Raw genomic sequence first — 16,240 nt, 5'->3', positions numbered from 1 at the left:
CTAGAGAGAAAACAGACTTTTAAAAAGTAAAATTCTAGTTGTGTTGAACTCCTGTTATTGCAGAGGCTGAAATTGTCTTGTGAAATACTGAGGTAGCCTTGGTACATTATCAGGTGAGATGCCCAAGGTACAGCTGCAGAAAAATGTGTTTCAGCAGCTAGAGGATCACAGCTAATGCTCAGTAATCTATAAATCATTGTTATGAGATTTCTCTATGCAAATGAAATTTATATAACCCTCATCAATCGTAAAAAAAAATCATAAAGATGAAATTTTGCAGCCGCAATGCGAATTAAAGGATCCCTTAACCTGTTTTCAAGATATGTCTTTATAGCTAAATAATTTTTAGATAGAGTGTTCTTTGAAAGAACTAACGGATAGTGAGCATTGCTGATTGATTATAAAATGAGCAGGAGGGTTTAAGAAGATGTAAAATCACTACCCAGCTTTATTAACCTTGCCATATTAAAATTCTAGACTATGCAAATGTGAGAAGCAGGTATTAATACAGTTCCTTTGATGAGTGTATTTTATTTATTTAACATCAATAATTTTTTCTTAGTTGGTCTATGCCATGGAGATTCATCAGGATGTCCTCTGAACTGTATCTTAGAGACTTCACCTTTGAGGAATCCAGAATCTGGATTCTATAAAATGTAACTTTATACATTTATGCGATGGGATGGAAAAGATAAAAAAAACCCAACAAAATGAAAATGAGCAACTACGAAGAAAAGGAAAAGAAATGCAATTCATGTGTCATCCTGCTAGGACTGCTCTCCAGAGCTGCAAATCTACAGGTAACTTTTATTGAGCCATCATTACAAACAGTGACAGCATTTATCGGAAGGCCACTCAATCTGCGATGACCTGAAAACATCACAACGAAATGGGGGCTGTTAAACACTGCAAGCACCTGCAGGAGCGTGCAGGTGAGAGAAAGAGGAAAACAAGAGCTTACCCGCTTCCTGAGATTGCAGGTGAGCGTGAGGTTCCTCGAGAAGGAGTTTGCAAAAGCGGTGTAAAAGTCCAGCACTTTCAGCAAGGCCTCTCGCTTAATTATATGCAAATCGCAGTATGTCAGGGCCCGTACGTTGGCACAGGCATGGGCCAGGCTGGTTTCCTTCCAGAAGATATCACCAAACACATCACCTTTACCTGAAAAACACCGGGGCAGGTTTGTTAAAAGGTAATGCTTAGGCAGAGTTTCTCAGCACGTAGATGATTTTTTCACTACCTGTCTTATGCTCCCAATTACCCCAACCATGAACACTAACAAGGGTGAAGGTTTTAAAATTAGCTGAGGTACTTGAGCACCCTTAGCAGTAGCCCCAGGTTTTTAAGGTATTTATGGATTGCTCTGTGAAGTGTCACAAAGCATAAGGGCCAGATTGTAAAGGTAGCTGAAGATACAAGTAATGGATTTTTCAAAGGCTACTGAATATAATGAGCACTTAACTAATGTTCAGGTGATTGAATATTTCAGGTGTCTGTTCCCAAGTGATTCAGGAGCCCTGCTCTTACAAAAACCCTCTGACATCTAGGTTCCTTCATCCTCATGGCTCTACAGTGAGGTGCAGGACCCAGCTTCTAGGGCCCGCGGACCCCATTTTAAAGGATGTTTTAACATTTTTAATTCAGTGTCAGTGGTAACACTCCTTCTGGAAAACCCGCCAAAAGCCTCATTGAGACTTTTAACCTTTAAATAACCACCTCTAAATCTTAAACACATCCAAAAGTACAGTTCTAAACCCAAATTCATCCATTTAAGTAGAGGCTTAGGCTTAAGCCTGTATTTCAATGTTTGCTGAGTAAGAGAGGGTTTGACACCTCAGACACCGGCACGTATAAATACCTTCAACCAGAGGGGGAAATTACACCTGAAGGCTACTTCTGCACTGGCATGCAGTGTAGCAGAACAGCTGACTGAGGACTTGGGACTAGCTGTAGTCCAGTGCCACGGAGAGAGGAGCTCCAGGGGCTGCAAGTGCTCTGACATATCCCAGTTATCTTTCATCTGCAAGGAATCCACACCCCCCATACCTGTGCTAGACACCAAAGGACAAGAGGATGAGGACACCAGATTCAAAATCACACTTCTGACCCGACCAGAACCCCAGCATGGGTGCAGATTGGAGAGATCCTTTCAGGTTTGGACCCTCTGGTTGTTCTGAGAAGAGGCAGTGGCAGCAACAGAGAACACACTGAAACATTCAAAAGCTGCCTCTTGCTGCCTGGCCATAGGCTGGGCAAGGGCCACGGTGTGTGGTGCTTGGCTGACACCTCAAACCCTGAAGCAGAAATTGTGGTACAAAGGGTATTTTTTGTTTCAGACCCACAGAGATAGCCCAGCTCTTTATTTTAGCAGCTATTAAAAGGGAACTCAAATCAGTCAGTCAGTGGCTATTGATTTCAGGCACCTCAAGCAGCCCCTTGGTGAAGGTTAAAGATATTACAGTTTTGGCATAAAAAAGGTAATGCATTTTCATATTTTCTCTTTTAAGAACTTTTAACGTTTCACTCCACTCTATTTTGGAAACACAGACCAGAGGGGTAATTTATCCAACCTTATTACTTTTGGGGGTCAGAAGCTCTATTTCTCTATTTCCATTTCTGCTTTTGGTATTGTACGCAGTAAAACATATCCAACATTTCTCAGCAAGAGTGAAATAAAATGTTCAAGTCCTTACCTTCCCTTCTCTGTTTTTATTTTCTAACAAATGTCTCTACAGCAGAATCATTCCTTAGAAAGGTTATAACTGCATCTCATTGAGCTGCTTTTAATTCTACATATTTTTATGTAATTAAAATTAACTACAATACATAACACAGCTGGTATAATTTATGAAACAAGGTGCTTTAAATGTTTTCCTTAATACAGAGTATTTTCTAGTAACACTGTAATTTATCCAATGTACTGTTTTGAAATTACCTTTTGCAGTTAATTGTCCTTGTCTATACTTAGAGTTCAAAACCCAGTATACAGACATACTCAGCACAGTTACATAATTTATAGAAAACAGACCATTTCTGAAATGCAGAAAATTGCTCAATGGATTTGCTCTCTGAGGTGGACACAGGACAGAACTGAGTCCTGCATTCAGTGCAGAGTGCAGTTAAAACACACTGGTTTTACCACTGAAATGTGAGAAAACTGCTTGTTCTCCTTTCAAATTTAGGCTAATACATAGTTAATTTAATCAAGAGGTTGAAAGCAGTGGATGCTCACCCCAAAACTCAGCACAACAGTGTTTGTGAGAAATCTGTACACAAACAGTGGATAAATGAAACCAACATTCATAAACTTGAGAAGATCTTCTCGTTGTCTTCAGTGTGCCAGGGACCTGCACTGGTTGGGACTTAAAGGCTGGGACATGATGAACTGAACTTATTCACTCTTCCATGAGCCATCACTCACTAGATTTGAAGGGCAAAACTCTGAACTCCTCTTACATTGTGGTTTATACTCTTCAGAATGTATAAAATCTTGGAAGCCTTTAAGGGTTCTTGAATTTGACATTTCCCACACACACTTCTGAGCTCGTTTGCTGGTTATAAATGTGCTAAGGAATGCACAGAATGAAAACAAAACCCACCAGATTCTCCAAAACAACGCGTCTTTTTTCATAAATACAGAGATTAATGTACTATACTTCATCCCTATTAACTGTAGTTCACTGTGCAGAGACAGGTAATTATTCACTCAGGACAAGATCAGATGTTAGGAAAAAATTCTTTACTCAGCGGGTGGTGAGGCACTGAACAGGATGCTCAGAGAAGCTGTGGATGCCCCATCCCTGAAATGTTTAGGGCCAGGCCAGATTAGGCTTTGAGAAACCTGGTCTGGTGGAAGGTGTCTCAACCCATTCTATGATTCTGAGGTTAATTTTACACATTGCAACTAAATAAAAGCAAAATTTTCAGGGTTGCAAACCAGAAAATGTAACTGGGTAGGTCTGACACAGCTACCCAGAGACACATACAAGTATTTTTCACTTGCAGGGGATGTTCAGAGCTCCAGGGAAAGTGCTGCTGAGGCTGGGCTGGGAATGCAGAGATACTGATGCAGCCTGCATAATTTCCAAAGCTTCTCTCTGGAGATTTATTGAGGCCTCAGCATGTTACCTCCCAAATCTGCCCTGTCCTCAGCCCTGAGCACCTCCTGAATGGAGGCAAAGCTCTGGGAAACCCTCCTGCCCTTGCTCTCACGGTGCCCAAAGCATCGCTGGAAGAAGGAATGCTGTAAATTAGAGTGGGAACTACTTGCATACATTTTACACATCACAGAATCATAAAATCCTTTGGGTTGGAAAAGACCGCTAAGATCATAAAAATTCGGATTTTGCAGCTGAAAGGAGCATGGACAACAAGAGGACATGTGAAGGGTGTTTATGGCAGGCATAATTTTTGCTGAAATAGCTACACTGCTATAATTGTAAATACAGGGTACTACGTATGTGTGCGTGCCTGTACATAAAATATACATATCTATTCATGCATATTCACATAAATATATTTAGGGGCAATATATGGATATTTCTATGCACTATTCTATCTTCTATATTCTGATAACCCTGCAAAACAGATGTGGGGGGGAAAGATGTTCTCTGCAGCCTTACACCATAGACTGACCTGCCAGTGTGTCAGACAGCAGTTCATGCCTGGACCTTTCAGGCGGAAAAATTCTTAAGGGCTTCATGGAACCCCCCCAGGAGCTTGCAGATGGAATGAAAAAGTGCTTGAACTCGGAAACACTCTTTTTAAACAGTATCTCAGAACCCACACACGTATTTATGTAAAGACAAAATTTATCTTTCTTCAGATGGGGACAGAAACTGAGCTAATAAATATCCTAGCAGACATAAGAGCTTGATGGATCCTTTGGAAGAAAGTTTAGGCAGGCAGCTAAAGAATAAATTCTTGGTGGGAAATAGCACTGGGTAAAAACACAAAAAGGGAACCAAGACTCCTTAAGGAGTTGTTTTTCTGTGCAGTCTTAGCTAATAGACCAGCTACCCTTTAACCATTTTAAAATATCTCCAAAGCCTCATCAATCACACTAGCACAAACCAGACATTATGAATGATGTTGGCTTTCCATCATGATGTGCTCAAATCTTACGTTGCTTATGAAAAGCAAAGGTTGATGTTGTTTGAGAATCAGTAAAACTGGATCACAGAGAGAAAACGTTCATCCAATCAGCTCAAGTACCAATAACCCTGAAGAAGTGATGACAACATGGGCACAAGTGGAGGTCAGTGAGCAAGCACCATGTTCCTGTGGCCATAATTACAAATATTGGTGTCTATATTCACACAAATACACCTGTATCTATGTATCTGCAGGGAAACCTCTTCAAACTGATGTAGAAACCCAATGAGCAGGGAGTGAAACAGCTCCTGTCACCCAGAGCAGCTCCGTGATGGGTCGATGAGCAGTTCTGCATCTCCTTACCCTGGCACACTGGGGATGGTTGCAAAATGATGGGATATATTCATGAAATAAAATCCATCTGTGGCTACTAAACACAAAATACTTCCCTCTGGGTGAAATACAGTTCAGTGGAGGGTTGGAAATGTTCTGGGGAAGCGTCACAGTTTCCTTACTTCACCTTCCTACTTTCTCCTGCTCATCTGCTATTGAACATTTCTGGAGAAGGGCTGCTGGGCTGGCTGGATTTCTGGGCTTAGCTGATACAGCTGTTTCTGCCTAAAGAGGGTATCTGGAGAAGCTGGGGGTGGTGCAGTGGTGCAAATCCACCAGGTGCACTTCCCATCTGGGATATCACTGCAAGCACAGCCCAAGACGTGCAGAAATGATACTGAACTGTGAGAGAGGTCTTCTTGCCCCTGTGAATATTTTATCCTCAACTTCAGGCTTTTTCTGGTGCATCCAGAAGGGCCAGAACTTCCTTGAAAATCAGATCAAAGCTGATCACTGAGCCACGTATAAATCCACCACTACATGACTGCACATGAACACGTGAAAGGGCAGAATGAGGAGAGAAAACAGCATTTCCAGCCTCTGAAGCATTGTCAGAGAAGTCAGTAAAGCAGCAATGACAAGAGCTGTGCCACAATCCAAGTCCATGCTGGCAAAGGTACTTTGCATTATTTAACACAGTGCAACCTTCCCCATCTGCACCTGGAAACACAAAGGAACTGACCTTTCTTCCAGCATTCAGGACTGCTGCAAGCAGGGCCCAAGGTCCAGAAAGATTTCTCTCCTTTTCTCTTTCATTTTTTAGTGCAAGTATCATAGTGCCTCACATCTTTCTAGAAACCCCAGCTCCTGGAGACAAGTTATTTCCATCTTGATTTTACACAGAAATAGGTTTCTATCCTTCCTGACTGAGGAAATAAACCTGAGAGCATTACCATTCCTACCACCTTAAAAACTTGTAAGGCAAATCAGATTGCCTTAAACTATCAGTCTAATTTGAAAGAACTGTATCACACAACTTTTAAATAATTTTCCTTTTCTTGTGCTGGCAAGACTTTCGAGTTTTGGCAGTGAAGCATACAGGTCTAACTCAAAAACATATCAATTCAGAGAAAGGAATCTTCCTGACTCTGGAGGCTGCGGATCAAATCTGTAACATGCTAGCTGGCACTAAATTAAGATTGATGTTTCTTATCATAATTAACCATTATGCAGAGAGAGACACAAAAATATATTAAATTTACAAAATAATATGGAAAATTCAGGTTTGTCAGTAAGAACTAATGACACTTTTGAACAAGTATCAGTAGGACTAAATCCTACATGGTACTGCAGATGTCAACCCAGACCTGCAAGATCTGACTGATTCCAAGACACTTAAGAAGAACTGCACAGTGCAGCACTTCACACCCGTTCTCAGACCAGTAACCCTTCAAGTATTTTGCAAAATACTTTGAGATTCGGCACTTAAAACCCAGCCTAAATCACGTTAATTATTTCAGTTCTGCTAGCTGAAAAAAAACAACCCTTTCCTCTATGAATCATTTTCCTCTTAGTTAATTTAGAGCTTTAACTCATTGGAACACAGGGGACAGTTCCTATAGATGAAATAAGACACAGCCTGTTCTGTAAATTGCTTCCAGGTGCATGTTACTAACCTGGGGAAATGTTCACAATTAGTCTGCCTTGGTTGACGTCACATTGAAAACAACACAAAAGTTCAGTATAAATTAACAAGAGCTGATTTGACACAGGGGCCAATTCTGCCACCTTCATTCCACTTGAGAAGAAACTCAAGCTGCAACCAAACTAATTAAAATCAGGGAATTAGCCACTAATACTATGAGACAGAACTGGACTACCGGGTTTTCATGTCACAAAGTGCATCCCATACGGTCAGTCTTGTCCTGCACAAAGCACATTCCTGGCTGCCTAGGCATGGAAATTCAAAGTGTTGATGCGTGGATACCAAATATCATCTTGCTAATCCCCATGGATGAGAGCTATGGAACTCCTGGGCCTCCTGCTCACGCAGATGGGAGCTGCTGCTTGCTCTTCCTCCAAAGAACTTTTCTCTGTGTGATTTGGTGGGAGACTCAATCTTTTGACCCCCAAACACAAGTAGCATTATGAGCAGAAAAAGACTCATCCTTATTTTCAGGTGCCATACCAAATTCAAGAAGACACTTGCTTTCCTCTACTCCTCTGATACTGCATCATATCCTCCTCCCAGATAAAACATTTGGAAATAATTAATGAGGAAGGCCTTTAATAAGGTCTGGTTTGTCTAATAACAATAAACAACAGGTTGCTCTGGAATTATAGGCAGAACATGCTGAGAATTAACATGCAACACATAAAGACAAATAACTGAATACATATGGGATCAGGACCCTAAGTGTGGCTGAAACTTGAACTGTTAAATTTATATTCTTTCTGGCTTGACTATTAAAACTGAGTTCACTCAGCAGCAACCCCCACCAGGATTTCACTGCTCAATATACTTTTATCACTATGCAGCTTGAGCAATATTTTTGATCAATTCCTACAATCAACATCTGAACGCAGTGGGCCATTATTTTTCTGCTGAAAAAACAACTTCTTTAAACCTTGTTAATCAATATGCCCAGTTTAAGTTACTGCACAACTTGCAGCCAGCTGTGCAAATAGCAGGAGCTGGAAAGCAACTTCCAGAGCCACTTGGTTGGTATTGCCACTGATGTGTAACTCCTCATCAGGAGCAAATTCAGGTTAATTGCAGCAGGGTGAATTATTAGGTGCCCTTTGGTAGCTGATGCCTCCTTTCATTAGCCTGGGGACTCCAAACCCCTGGTCCTTCCTGAGATCCTTTGCTGTAACACCTCCCCGTGCAGAGCAGTGGCAGTTAAATTGTTTACTCCTGCTTGAGATGGTGGAAAATTACTGACGTGCCTTCTCAGGGTCACCTCGCTTGCTGGGAAAGTTTTGATAATTAGAGACAAGACTGTTTGCCCTTCTCCATTCTCCTGGCAACTGCAGATGAGTTATGTTAAAACGACCGTGTCTCCTTTTCCCCAGTGTAGCAGCACCCCAGTGCTGCACATGGAGTGCTCCCTGCTACAGCCAGGACCTGCAAAAGGTGGGACACTGGCCTCGAGAAGGGGAGGTAACTAATGAGTGGATCATAATGGGGCACCCGGATATCTCCATTAATGAGTCCTAAAAACTGCAGGTCTACAGTTGGAGTCATTCTCTTACTGTTAGTGTTTCTGTAATGCTGATTACTGCAGCAGCTGGGCATTTAATTATCCACAAATGAGAACAAAATCAAACGGGGGGGAGCAAAATGTCACAGTGCTGCAAGTTGCCCTGTCAATCAGCTGATTTCAAGCACAGAAAACACCAAAGCTGCAGCTGTTGAGGCAGGAAAAATGCTGCTGAATGAAAGGATGGTTGTTCCATGAAGGTGGAAGAAAAGAAAAGCACCTGGACGAGATGCCAAGTCTCCTGAGGGCAGGAAGCAGGAAGGCTGGATGTGCTAACTCACCGTGGCTGCAAGGCAAGGGAACATGATAAGGGAAGATGGACAAAGAGAAAAAGCAGGAAGATTGTGGAGTGATTTATGCCAGGACCTGAGGGAGGATAAAGCCTCCGGACAGAAGCATGAATGTAAAAGATGGGAGATGATGGTTCTTAACCTGTTTTGATGTCCCTACTTGACTCTCTTTTCTAGGATATTCCACATTTAAAAATACATCAAACTATTCATCTGCAGGTGAGCATGGCCAAAAAAAAAAAAATAACACCCCTTCTCCCTCTCTCTTTCTTTAAGCAAGGCAAATAACACACTACTGTATTAAATCACACTACACTATTATTTCCTCTGCAAGGAGCAGAGGCTGCAGACAGCACGTCCTGTTCATACCTGCTCTCATAGAGGAAATTAATGAGGACAAGTTTCCAAAGGATACTTATCACATTTCCTCTAGGTTTCCACTCTAGGTCACTGCTGGGGGATGGAGAAGATGGACAGACTGGCAGCACAATCCTGAGAGATGACTTTCCCTGGGAAAACCAGTGTGGAAGCAGATGCTTGGAGCATTCAAAGCAGTTACTGAGGTTTTCCCATTAGTCAATTTTTTTAAATCTGGTCTCCCCTTAGGCAGATTCACGTTCCTTGTGCTTGAACTTTTCAAGGCAGAACAGATCAATAAAAATTATGTTTTTCACTGTCTGATCTGCAGTTGCTGTTTCAGGTGTCACAGCCAGCACTAGAAATGTCTTTGCAACTACATCTGGGAGAGATTTTCTTCAACAAGCGAATTTTTAGGACACAACATCCCACAATTACTCAGTTCACTATTCTGCTAAATAATCTGTCAGAGCATGAAAAAACTCTTCAGTGTGTTCCAGGACCAGAGGAAGCAGTTTATCTTGCTTTAAGTTACATTTACACATTCTGCCAATCCCTGTAGTACATGATGAACGTAGCTCTGAGTCATGGAAGAATCGAAGGCACTTTTGGTAAGTAAAGGTAATTAACGAGATATGGTTAAAAGTCTCTCTGGTCAAAAGGGGATTAATATAAATACCAGATCCTACAAGGTAGAGACAAAAAGTTCTTGCTGTGATGTCATTTCAAATACACAATATTCATTAATAAATGCAATCAAGTTTTGCATGTAATCCATTTAGTGATAGCTCTTAGTTCAGTAAATCACGTATTTACAGTTTTCATTGTAAAAACTGTTTATTTGTTTAAATACTGCTACCTCTTCTTAAGCCTTTTGTTTTCTAAATAATTGTAACCAGATACAAAATATCATCACTGAGATTAATTATAAAAATGAAATGGTCCAGTGAGCTGGAATACAAGGAATAATTTCCTATGGAAATTGCTGGTTTAGGAGTTTTTATCATAATTACTTCACATCTGAATATGGAAACAGATTCATTCTTACATTAAATCTCTCTTTTTCAAAACCTTAGTGTGTACTAGAATACAGTAAGGTGCAGTAGGTATTTCCAAAGAGCATGGATGTGCATTTTCCTGAGCTCACACTCCAGCTAGGAGAATCCAAGGGATGCCCTGGGGGAGCTGTTTCCATGCAGCCCCATCCACACACTTCCCAATCCCACCCCAGTCCCAGGCACACACACACACACACACACACACGTTTCGAAACACATCAGGAGCCCTCTGGACCACCCTTAGAGGGAAGAAGGAGCACAGAGCTTCAATGGGGTCTGACAGGTCCCCTAGTACAAGGAACCCACTGTATTTGTCCTCAGGGAGTGAAGCTCCATCTTAAGAGAAGGTAAATATTCAACAGGAGATGAGTCCTACAATAAATGGGTTTATTTTAAACAGGCAAGACAGGCACTGGATAGTTCTTCTGCAGAGCCACCAGTTTTTCCTCCACATGGTTCTGCCTCTGAGGAGGATTCCTGCCTCCACACCAGTGCTGACCACCAGTCCTGCCATGTGCCACACCCTTCCAATCCCATACAAGCTAACGAGGGTCTGCATTGGGCCCCTTCCCACCCATTGCTGGCAAACCAGACAGCACAGTGGGGTGACAGGTGATTAACCTGGAGCTCCCCCATTACTCAGACTTGACATGACTGTGGCTTGATACATGGTGTAACCCCATCCCTTTGCAAAGTCAGATCACACTCTATTTCCTGCAAAGCCAGCTCACTACAAGAAAAAATTTTGCTTTCTTGCAGAGACTGTTTGCAGGTGTTATTCTGGGCTAGAACACAGACAAACGAAAACCCCAGTGCGAAGGTTAATGTGGAAATCCTCCTGAGGGAGTAACATAAAACAACGTGCATTTCCTCCAGCAGGCCATTTAAAAGATGTCAAGCACACAGATGCCATTCTCCTGCTCAGAGACACTGGAGCTGTGACCAGTGAGCCATACTGGGCAGAAACAGCACTCCCAATGGCACAAAAGATGAAGGATTTGCTTCTGGAGAAGGATCTCTGGAGACACAGTATCTCCATCTTATGACAACTCCTAGCCTCCCGTAGTCCCAGCTGATGTTAGGCAAGACTATTTAATATTCAAACCTCAGCAAAAGGAAAATACACACAAACCACGAGCATTTCAGCAGAGATCACAGTACCTAAAATAGCCACCACCTCGTCGTCCTGGATGACTTCCAAGGATCCTGAGACCACAAAGCAAAGAGCATCAACGCTTTCCCCAGCGTGGTAGATGAGGTCCCCCGGGGCGCAATGGATGGTCTGGAACTCCACGGCCAGGGCTCGCAGGCAGCCGTCGCTGGCCAGCCGGAAGGCAGGGTGCTCGTTGAAAACTTTCCGGTTCAGGTGCACGCAGATGTCTGCTCTCATGTCCTTGGGGCAGATCGAGAGGACCTAGGTAAAAGAAAAGATGTAAAAATAATCAGCTGGATCAGCTGGAGATGTGACACCGGGCCACTGCTGTATGAAATAACCAGATAGATGGGTCTGAAGATGTGCCTGGGGGGGGATCTTGAAATCCATCCATCCATCCATCCATCCATCCATCCATCCATCCATCCATCCATCCATCCATCCCTACAGTTATTTCAGAAAGCTTCTGGTGGGAGTTTTACATTGATTTGGGGTAGTCTTTTCCTACCTATCTACTGCTTTCACTTCACCTGAAAGTGTGATGTGGAAGGCAGGACTGTTCTGTTACAGTGTGCTCACTCCTAACAGCTTTCACACTCATTTTCCAGAGCTGCAGGTGGAAATGCTCTGTCCTGTCTGTGGGCATCCCTCCAGACCTGGTGCCCAGATGATCTGCCTGCTGCTATGCTCAATCCCTTGCAGGAGCACAGATCGGACACACAGAGCTGAAGGAGCTCGAGGACATGCAAAGACAGACCATCCGCAACAGAAAAACACCACGTTTTGTTCAGACTCAGAAAACCCAGCTTTCAGAAGTCTTGCTGTAGGTGACCACTTACCAACACGTGTCCAAGCACACCCAGGGCTCAGTTTCAGTGAGACAAATAAGGAATTACCTGTCCAGGAGGGCATACAGACTAGAAAATCTAAAGAGATTGGAGGAAAAAGGAAGTATAATAACACCTCATGAAATGTAAAGTAGAGGTGAGTGATAAAATGTCGTGTGAACATGAAGACATCTTCACTGTAGATCAATTAAGTAAGATCTTCAACTAGTTTCTTACCTTAAATAGCTTTCCCTATTGAAACAGTAACACAAATACACCTGAAGAAAGAAAGTGAACACCTGTGGGTCTTGTTGGGTCTGTAAACTGGGTGTTTAATATTTGCACACCCTCCTAAACACACTAACATCCTTATAGCCCAAAAGATGCACAGTAGCTAATTGCACTGAGAAACACATAAAACCTTTTAATGTGTTTCTAGGATAAATGATAGAAAAGAGCATGAGACTAAGAGCACTCAGGAAGTCTCATATCAAGAAGACTGCAGATCAATAGTACTGATTAATTTCTCATGGTATGGAATTTATCTGGCAGCTTGCTCTGCAGACAGTGCAGGAGACAGGGACACTGGGTCAGTGAGTTGACTATCATGGAATAATAGCAGAAGGAGACTGGTAACCTTGACTAAGCTTTGAGGCAAATGGTCATGTTAATGAACTCAAGCTATGATTTTAATTTCTGTTTAATGCAGGAGAGGTATAAAACAAGTTACTGCAAAGCATTACCAAAGCTCCTAAAACATAGAATGTGAAAAGAATAAATAACTCCTATTTAAATAATAATATTTAGTCCTCTTTTTTTTATTTAAATAGATCAAAGCTCCTTTGGGATCAAAGGCATAATGAATACAGAAAGATGAAGTAGAAGTCATTCTCCCATTCTCTGTACTGTGACAGTCTGAGGTGAGAAGCGGCTACTGCAACCATCTGCACTAACCTCTTCCACTACAAATGTTCACATCAATCCCAGAATTCCTGGTAAAATTATAGCCTACAAGGCCTTGACTTAATGTTTTCAAATGATACAGGGTATTTGTTCCAATGGACAGCTTGGATGTTGTTTCTGAACTGATTTTTTTTTTTAATTTTCAGCCAACAGCCTGAATCTATCATCTTGTTGAGATAAAAGACATGCCATAATGAGAAATCTCGTCCACATGTAGGTGTTCATAGAATATGACCAGGTCACCTCTCAATCTGGAAAAAACAAGAGTGATAGATGATGCATTTTCTGCCTTACTCTACGAAGCCCAGCTCTTTTGGAAACTTCCCCCTGCATGAGGTTTCTTCACTTGCAATCAACTTCCCAGAGCTACCAGATAATTAGTTTTTGTTTTAGTTAACACAGAGTAAGTCAATTTGGGTTAATGATACTTTTCTGTAACAAAATGTTGTATAGTACACACTAAAATCCCCTGCATAATTATGTTTTATCATAAAAATTAGTAATAAACACATTTGACAAGACATATTCTCTACAAGCCATCATTTGCATAAATAATAATATCTTGTCTGAGTCACTGTAGACCATATTCTGTATCACATTTCCATAATTTAGTAGGGGCAAATGTCAATTTTACAAACTTCTATTTACCTGAGTCATTCCATTTACCATTAGAAATGTGGGCACACCTTAGTTCCTCAGCAAAAAACAAAGATTACTTTCCAGAGTGATTGTTTCACCTCGGCCTCACTTCTGGATCAAACAGAAAGTTTGTCTTTATTACAATACAACAGAAACATGCCATCTTTCTTCATCTCAAGAGCAACTTAATGAAAATTTCTGCTTTCTTTTCTACCATGATTGATGATTTTTAACATTTTTATCTACTCTTGGGCCTGAATCATGGTTATAAGTTTTTTATGTCCTTTTAATACTTTCAGAAATTTAAGTGCTTTTGACTTAACAAGGCCACGAGCTAGGAATTCTCGAACATTGCTCTTAAGAAAAATGTCTGTGTTCATACGTGACTGATTACCAAACTTTAGCTTTTGAGCTTCCAAACTGCAGGAAAAATCGGGTAAACTGTTGCAGAGGTTGTTCCTGTAAGATTCCGAGATGTTCCAGGAGCCCTTGTTTGTTTGGAATGTAAAACAGTTGTGTCCCTCAAGTAAAAGCCACTTGGATGCAAAGCAGCATACTATTTCCTCACAAAGACAGACTTAGATACAGAGTATTAAGAGCCAACACTCAAAGAATTACTCTTTGTATAGACACATATCTATAAAAAGAGCAGCATATCTATCATTACACACTGTAATATGAACAGACAGAAAAAAAATCCATTGCACATAAAAAAGCCAGTCTTGGAAAGCATAATTCAGGAATTTTCTGATGCCATGATAAAGTGATTCTCCTAATGACAAATCACTGTACAGAGATATATGGAGATACCAGTTATCAACTAGGACAGCAGTAAATGAGTAATGATCCAAGAGTTAGCCAGGAACAATATGCTTCATTTGAGTTTTCTTGCCTGCTATGTAGACATTAAGAACAGGGAATGAAACAGATGACAACTAAAACAAACATTTAATATTAGAAGATTTGGCAAGGCATTGTTGGCTGCTAAAGATAAATGTAGATCTACATGGGGAAATAAGAGAGCAAACATAGACAATTGCAACATTCAGGTATGTGATTACTGCATGCTCTTCAAATGAGGACTTCAAATTTAGATGAATTCACCTGAAAATGACCCCTTATTTATAATACAAGACTTGGGACATTCTTAGTGTGAATTCCTCTCTCTGAGATCTCAGCATTTTTAAGGCAGCATGCAACTAAAGAGATACAAACTAGTGGCACCATGGCTGTCCCTGAGTCCATATTGTGTAAAAATGCACACACATGGGTGTAAAAAGAAATTCAGGTGAAGGAAGAGGACATCCTGCAAAGCTCAGTCAATTTTTCCACTGTTAAGGAAATGCCTCCAACACATCCTGGTAACAGAACCAAAGCTCACCTGGGACATTGGTTCTACCCTGTGTGTTCTTTCAGCAGCACAGCAAAAACCACCAAGACAAATTTCTTAATGAGGAGATTTCCTTGGAGATTCCATGGCCTTTCGCAGTGAAACCCGCAGTTGGTAAGGCAGGCAGGATATTCAGGTTGCTGATGGCAATGCTTTGCCAGGTGAGGGGTTTGGAGCACTTGGAGGGGGCAGTCTGCCCAGACCAGGTGCTTGTGCTGCTGCAGAAGTTGCTCTGTAATAAATCTGCAGCCACAGACTTTGCAGCCAGCTCTCCCCTATGCATCCAGGCAGCATGAAAGAACAGAACCTGCTACACGTCAGTGCAAAATGAGAGGAGAAAGCTGAATTCTACCCAGAGGAGAATCTTTGCTGGCTGTATAAACTGATTTTAGCAGGAAAGGTGCAAAGCTCCCTGAACAGCACACAGGTATCCACAAAGACCCGAGCCACTACAAAGCTGAGGGAGGAGAAAGGAAAGCACAGAATAACGTTTATCCCTTTCCCTCTCTGCACAGAAAACTAAACCTCCTCTAAGTCAGCATAAGGCAATTGCTGAGCTCTGCCATCACCACCTGGCACCCAGCTGGTACAGACCCCAACACAACAACACCCAAAACAAAGAGTCAACACCACCACCATCTCTAGATCATCTCATATGGAAAAGGCTGACAGTGAGAGAATGGCTTGTGGCTGCTGCTAGAGACTGGGAAAGGCTGGAACCTGCTCTGGAAGACCCACAGGGAACTGGCACAAAACATCTCACAGTCCTTTCAGCTTGAGATCTGTAGGGGTGGGGAATTAAACTCCCCAGGAGGTTCCATCTGATTTTTTAACTCTCTCATCCATTTCCTCAGCATGTGCAGGCAGTTCATGATA

At 41.8% G+C, this 16,240-nt stretch overlaps 1 protein-coding gene across 1 annotated transcript in view; it reads right to left on the bottom strand.

The window, feature by feature from the left end:
• KCNH5 (potassium voltage-gated channel subfamily H member 5) overlaps window positions 1-16,240 on the bottom strand; it is a 153,278-nt gene that overhangs the window by 29,061 nt on the left and 107,977 nt on the right. Inside the window, exons 9-10 of the mRNA XM_008637276.2 lie at window positions 11,554-11,806; window positions 962-1,158 (exon numbers count right to left, since the gene is read on the bottom strand). Of these exons, the coding sequence (XP_008635498.1) occupies window positions 962-1,158; window positions 11,554-11,806 (450 nt within the window). The remainder of the gene's footprint in view (window positions 1-961; window positions 1,159-11,553; window positions 11,807-16,240) is intronic.

This window comes from Corvus brachyrhynchos, unplaced genomic scaffold (genome assembly GCF_000691975.1).
Source record: "Corvus brachyrhynchos isolate BGI_N302 unplaced genomic scaffold, ASM69197v1 scaffold245, whole genome shotgun sequence".
NCBI classification, from domain to species: Eukaryota; Metazoa; Chordata; class Aves; order Passeriformes; family Corvidae; genus Corvus; species Corvus brachyrhynchos.
The sequence above is the reverse complement of the archived record's forward strand: the minus strand, read 5'-3'. Positions and strand labels throughout refer to the sequence as shown.